General features: G+C 32.4%; 1 protein-coding gene across 1 annotated transcript; it reads right to left on the bottom strand.

The window, feature by feature from the left end:
- Window positions 1–4,520: 4,520 nt before the first annotated feature.
- LOC143254483 (transient-receptor-potential-like protein) lies at window positions 4,521–6,227 on the bottom strand. The gene is made up of 2 exons (XM_076509660.1): window positions 5,994–6,227; window positions 4,521–4,808 (listed from the first exon to the last, which is right to left on the bottom strand). The coding sequence occupies exons 1-2, from the start codon at window positions 6,173–6,175 to the stop codon at window positions 4,562–4,564; spliced, it is 429 nt and encodes a 142-aa protein (XP_076365775.1). The 5' UTR covers window positions 6,176–6,227; the 3' UTR covers window positions 4,521–4,561.
- Window positions 6,228–6,961: the final 734 nt, after the last annotated feature.

The raw sequence follows: 6,961 nt of genomic DNA, 5'->3' as shown, positions 1-6,961 counted from the left end.
ACTTATGACCCTCATAATCTCGCCCAAACTCCACTGGTTAACCCAGCAATATCTGCTGAGATTAGAAGCTATTAAATCAGCAGAGGTCGAGTTCTTATTTCCAGGGCAAGAATATATATATATGATTGAGCGTGCACAGAGCCATATTTATTATGTATATACATATGGCAGTATACAAATATTTAGTTTATTTTTTATGGTTCACTGGAGATTACTCATAACGTATATATTTAAGGATTCTCGTATCTAGACTTGTTATATCTATTTGAAACAGCCCCCAGTGGCTCAGCGGTATATATGCGGACTTACAACGCTAAAAACTGGGTTTAGATACCTGTGGTGGGCAGAGAACAGATAGCCCATTGTGTAGCTTTGTGCTTAATTCAAAAAACAACAACAACAAACTATTTGAAACAACGTAAGTTGTGGAACAAAGTGAGCACTTGAATGAACCCTAATACAAAATTAACTCTTTCATTATAATCAGAAAGTTCTAGCTTTATTTATTTATAATCAGTGATGTCGAGAAACCCACTTGTTGAGAAATTTATATGCAGAAACGGCTCGTTTGGGTTGAGAAAATATTTTACATAGAAGAGCGAACAACGTTTCGACCTTCTTCGGTCATCGTCAGGTTCACAAAGAAAAAGGTAACTGACCGAAAGCTGACCACATGTTTGAAAGGGGTTGTGTAACTGTGTGTCGAAATGTAGAGGGCGGTATTAGATGTTTGAATATATAATTTTATTTATTTTATTATATTGATATAGGTATAAAGGCGTTCCTTTATATTGGTTTATTTTGGGTTTAAGTTGTTGTATAAGTAAGGCTTCTTTAATTTTGCGTTTGTTTATGTTTGTTTCTTTATTTAGTATTTGAGTGTTTTCTATGGTTATGTTGTGTTTATTTGACTTGCAGTGTTCGAAAACGTGTGAAGGTGACTTTTTAGGTTCTTTGAATCTGGTTTCCATTTTTCTACTTGTTTCTCCAATATAGAAGTCGTGGCAGTTATCACATTGTATTTTATAAATAATGTTGGTGTGGTGTTTGTCAGTGTAGTTTTTACACAGTATAGACCTCAGTTTAGTGCCGGGTTTTTGAATAAATTTGGTATTAACTGGAATGTCATATTTGTTACTAATTTTGCCAAATGTTGGTTATTTGTTTGCTGATGTCAGGAATATATGGTATACAGCAGTATATGGTTTCGTGGTTTTTTGATTCGTAAGCTGTATTTACTTTAGTTGGTTGATTTTGCTTTCTGTGTAGGTGTGTGCTTATAATGTTTTCTACAGTTTGTGGAGGAAACTTATTGATGTTGATGAAGTATTGTTTTATTTTGTCTAATTAATCGTTAATTTTATCTGGTGAGCATAGTTTTATGGCTGTGTTTATTTGGTTTCTTAGTATGTTGAGTTTTGTTTTGTTTCATGTGCTGAGTCCCAAGAAATGTATAGTCCAGTATGGGTGATTTTTCGGTGGATTTCTGTTTTGAATTGTGTGTCAGTTCTTGTAATTTTGGGTTAAGAAATGATATTTGATTGCTTTCTTCCTGTTCACATGTGAAGTTAATGTTGGGATGTATAGAGTTAATGTGATTGAAAAAATTAAGTAGGTGTTCTGTAGATTTGAATCCCGCAACCGTGTCATCTACATATCTGTACCAGTATAGTGGTGGATGTAATGCTGTGTTAATTGCTTGTGTTTCAACTTGTGTCATAAAAATATTGGCTAGGACTGGTGATACTGGGTTGCCCATGCTTAGGCCATTTGTTTGTATATAGTTTTGGTTGTTGAACATGAAGTTTCTCTTTATCGTGGTGAATTCTATGAGGGTTGCTAACTGGTTACTGGGAATTTCTATAGTTGGGTTAGGGTCTCGGATATAGAGTTCTAAGGCTATCTTGCAGGCTTCAGTGGTTGGAACTTCTGTAAAGAGGGATATAACATCGAAACTGGCCATTAAGGGTTTATGATTAAGTTGATTTAGATTAGACTTGAAATTAAAAGAGTCTTTGATGAATGAGCTGGCTGATGTTACATATTTGGAGAATGCCCATGCTATGTATTTACAAGATTGTAATTAAACGATTCATATGTGGACATTATTGGTCGTAATGGACAATCTGGTTTATGAGGTTTGGGGATGCCGTATATTTGCGGTGTGCGTGAGTCGGTTTTACGTAGGTAGGAATAAAGTGTTTGTGAAATTGTGTTGGCTTTTTTCATTTGTAGTAGTAATTTGCTCAGTGTCTCGTGTGTCTTTGTTGGATTTGTGTTTATTTGTTTAAATTTGTTCGTGTCTGATAGGATGTTATTCATTTTTGGATGTATTCATTCGTGTTCATTATGACTATAGCGTTACCTTTATCTGCTTTTAGAATTTTATGTTTTTGTCTTGTTTTAGGTTTTAATGGAATTAATGTCTCTTTTGTAAGGTTGTTTTTAGTTTTCTGTTTTGTGAAATTATGTTGATGGTTTTGTGAGAAACTTCTTTGAAAAAATCGTTTAAGATGTTGTGTTTAGGTGTTTCTGGAAAATATAAATTTGTAATTTTACCTGGGAAGTTTAGCTGTTGGATGTCAATAAAATTATCTAAGTTGTCTTCTTTCTGTTGGTTGTGTTTGGTTGTTTCCTTGTTTTTCTTCTCTGTAGAAAGTATCACAAGTCTCCTGGCTAGGTCTTCTAAACATGTTTTGATTTCTATGGTTGGAATGTACCTAGGTGCTATTATGAAGTTGAGTCCTTTGTTAAGTAGTTGTTTCTCGTCTGTGTTTAATTGACGGTCGGATCTGTTAATTATGAGGTTAGTCAACGGTTTGTCGTTTTGGTGTCTTTTCTGTTGTTTGCATCTTAGTTTATCTAGTTTCTTTGTTGTGGCAGATCTTTTTGTCTCTGTCGTTTTTAGTATTGATTTGGTTTATGTTTCGTTGTATAAGTCCGTAAATCTCTGGTTTAATGCAGCATGCCAGTTGATGGTCTAGGTTCATTTTTTGTTTTGTAAGTCATGTAGTTCTTTGTATTTTGTGTTCAACATGGCTTTAAGTAGTTTTTTCTGTAAATTTTGGATAATGTTTGTGTATGTATTAAAATTTTTTGAAAGTTTTACCTTTACAAAATTAGGGGTTAGTTGTTCTTTTCTACATTGTTGAATAAAATAAATGTCATTTCTTCTATTAATAATTCGTTGGTTTAAATTTCTTAGTTTCTTAACGATCGTGTGAGCGTGTACTGTTAATAGTGGTGTACGGTATGCTAGTTCAGACATAATGGTAACAGGTAAGTACAAATACACTGAGAAAAACACAAAAACTTACACTTCTCGTACAATCGCCGTGATGAAATAATAATCAGTGATGTCGAGAAACCCACTTGTTGAGAAATTTATATGCAAAACGGCTCGTTTGGTTGAGAAATATAAAGGAACGCCTTTATACCTATATTAATATAATAAAATAAATAAAATTATATATTCAAACATCTAATACCGCCCTCTACATTTCGACACACAGTTACACAACCTCTTTCAAACATGTGGTCAGCTTCCGGTCAGTTACCTCTTTCTTTGTGAACCTGACGATGACCGAAGAAGGTCGAAATGTTGTTCGCTCTTCTATGTAAAATATTTTCTCAACCCAAACGAGCCGTTTCTGCATATAAATTTATTTATTTATGTTTTATATATGTGATTAATTATTGCTTTGAATACTGCATCTATGTTTAGAAAAAATATATACTCTTCATAGTTAGTCGATTTAGTTAATATCACATGATTTTATCATTGGTTATTACAGTAAGAAATATTTTATCATTGGTTATTACAGTAAGAAATATTTTATCATTGGTTATTACAGTAAGAAATATTTTATCATTGGTTAGTATGATAAGAAATATTTTATCATTGGTTATTACAGTAAGAAATATTTTATCATTGGTTAGTATGATAAGAAATATTTTATCATTGGTTATTACAGTAAGAAATATTTTATCATTGGTTATTACAGTAAGAAATATTTTATCATTGGTTAGTATGATAAGAAATATTTTATCATTGGTTATTACAGTAAGAAATATTTTATCATTGGTTAGTATGACAAGAAATATTTTATCATTGGTTATTACAGTAAGAAATATTTTATCGTTGATTAATATGATAAGAAATATATTATTATTGGTTAGTACAGTAAGAAATGCTTCACGATTGGTTAGTATGATAAGAAATGCTTCACGATTGGTTAGTACAGTAAGAAATTTTTCGTAACTTGCTGGCATAGCATGAAAGTTCAGATTTCGAATAAACTACTGATTGTTAGTAAAGTAAGAGAGATTTCGTGATTGGTTAGTGTGGTAAAAACTAGTTCATGATTGGTTAGTATCATAAGAAAGTTTTTTTATGATTGGTTACTATAATAATACAATTTTCGCGACTGGTTAGTGGGTTAAGAAAAAATTAGTTTCTGATAAATAATTGCGTTCAAGATAAAATATTTATAAATATTTCTATTTCTCTTAGCCCTGTGTTCCAGGAACTTCTAACAGTGGTGTTTATTAAGAACGTGTTTCATCTCACGTGGGGTTCTCCATTCTTGTGGACCTTTTCTTCGTGTTCCAGAAGCTTCTCGACCGCCTCCACGTACTCTTCACTTATTGCATGTAATAACGCATCTTTCGTTTCGATGTGGAACCCGATCAACAGTTCCAGCATTTCTAGGTTCTCGTTATCAATAGCCATGAGAAGGGCGGAACGCCCCAGAGGGTCAACACAATTGATGTTCATATTTCCCTTTTCCCTGTTGCTCTCCAGACATCTAAGGTATACCAGGAAGTTTTGGTAAAATAGATAGGTAACGATTTAAAATAGATAGTTAGTGATTTAACACAGATAGATAACGCCCTGAAACAGATAGGTAATGATTTAGGAGAGATAGGTAATGACTTAAAACAGAAAGGTAGTGATTTAGGACAGATAAGTAACGACTTAAAACAGATAGGTAGTGATTTAGGACAGATAGGTAACGGTTTAAAACAGATAGGTAGTGATTTAACACAGATAGGTAATGGTTTAAAACAGGTATGTAGTGATTTAACACAGATAGGTAGTGATTTAAGCCAGACAGGTAATGGTTTAAAAGAGATAGGTAATGATTTAGGAGAGAGAGGTAATGACTTAAAACAGATAGGAAGTTATTTAGGACAGATAGGTAATGGTTTATAAGAGATTGATAATGATCTAGGACAGATAGGTAATGATCTAGGACAGATAGGTGATTTTAGAACCGACAGGTAATGATTTAGAAGAGATAGGTGATGCTTGAGGACAGGTAGATGATGATTTAAGAGAGATAGGCTACGCTTGACAACAGATAAGTAATGATTTAGAACAAACTGCTAATATCTGAGGACAAAACCTGAAACTTCAGAGTTAAAAATGTTTCTAATGAGAATTTGATTTTAAAACTTTGTTCAAGTTCTCGAACAATGTCTGAGGTAAACTCTCTTCATAGTGACATTTTAAATAACCGGAGATGAAAACTTAGTCTATAAATACAGAGTAATCATACTTGTTTCAATAATGACTGAGTCAGGTTTTTACTTTTAATATTTATAAAGCAAATATCTTGGTTTCACTTTAAAGCTAACTTTAAAATACCATCTTACAAGATCATTTTGACTACTTTAAAAGAGCTGTCTTTAAGATATCTCGGGGATTCCATGTTTGGGATAAATCTGAAGCTTACAGTAACTGAAGACCCGATTGGTCACTTTGTTACTATTAATTTATCGACTTTATGAATTTAAAACCATATTTACAACTTATGTGTTATTATGTTTATGTTATTTGTATTTTTACAGAGAACAAAGAACAAACGTCATTATGTGAGTAATATAATGAAGGGTTGCAATATTTACAAGGATATTCTGAAGTAAGTTACAAACATATATATATGTCAGCTGTGGTTAGAAGGAATCTTACTCCATATTTCAAATGTTACCTTCTAACTGATGCTAAGTCTCCTCTTTCTACTGATAACAGAAATTTCTTCTCTGCCAATGAAAGCTGACCTTCATGTTTCAGCATAGAAATCTGACCAGGACTTGAATATATAGAAAAATGCTCTGAAATTTTTCTCTTGTCGAAATTATCTTCAGACATATTTGATGATTCTACATCCATTGTTACGTAAATTGTAAATGGTTAACAAATGCTGTTCTATTGCTGGCCCCTCTGGTCATCTGCAAATATTAGAAAATCATAGATGAGTTATTACTATACTATACTACATATCGTGATATAACTTGTCATGTCTTACTTATCTGTACGATGCTATTACTAACGTATTCCGAAGTGACAAACTGATATATACGTATGTTATATTAAAACCTGTCGAACTTTTGAAAGATTATATCCCATGATACAATTTTTTACTCTTAACTTCCAGAAACATTAGCTACAGATGTAAAGTTACTCCATGTGGGCAGCTGGATTGTATCAACTGAACACAAGAAATATCACGTAATTCATGACTGATACACTTTTCTACAGTTCAGTTTGTTTGTTTAGTCTTCCTTTTGTACTGTTAAGTTTCTACATGTCTTCCTGGGTTACACTTCCTGTTGTCCTGTTAAGTTTCTATGTGTCTTCCATTATTACATTTCCTTTTGTACTGTTAAAATTCTATTTTTCCTTTATTACACTTCCTGTTGTCCTGTTAAGTTTCTATATGTCTTCCATTATTACATTTCCTTTTGTACTGTTAAAATTCTATTTTTCCTTTATTACACTTCCTGTTGTCCTGTTAAGTTTATATTGGTCTTCCATTATTACATTTCCTTTTGTACTGTTAAAATTCTATTTTTCCTTTATTACACTTCCTGTTGTCCTGTTAAGTTTCTATATGTCTTCCATTATTACATTTCCTTTTGTACTGTTAAAATTCTATTTTTCCTTTATTACACTTCC

This window comes from Tachypleus tridentatus, chromosome 6 (genome assembly GCF_004210375.1).
Source record: "Tachypleus tridentatus isolate NWPU-2018 chromosome 6, ASM421037v1, whole genome shotgun sequence".
NCBI lineage: Eukaryota > Metazoa > Arthropoda > Merostomata > Xiphosura > Limulidae > Tachypleus > Tachypleus tridentatus.
Note: the sequence above shows the minus strand (reverse complement) of the source record. Positions and strands in the feature narration are given on the sequence as shown.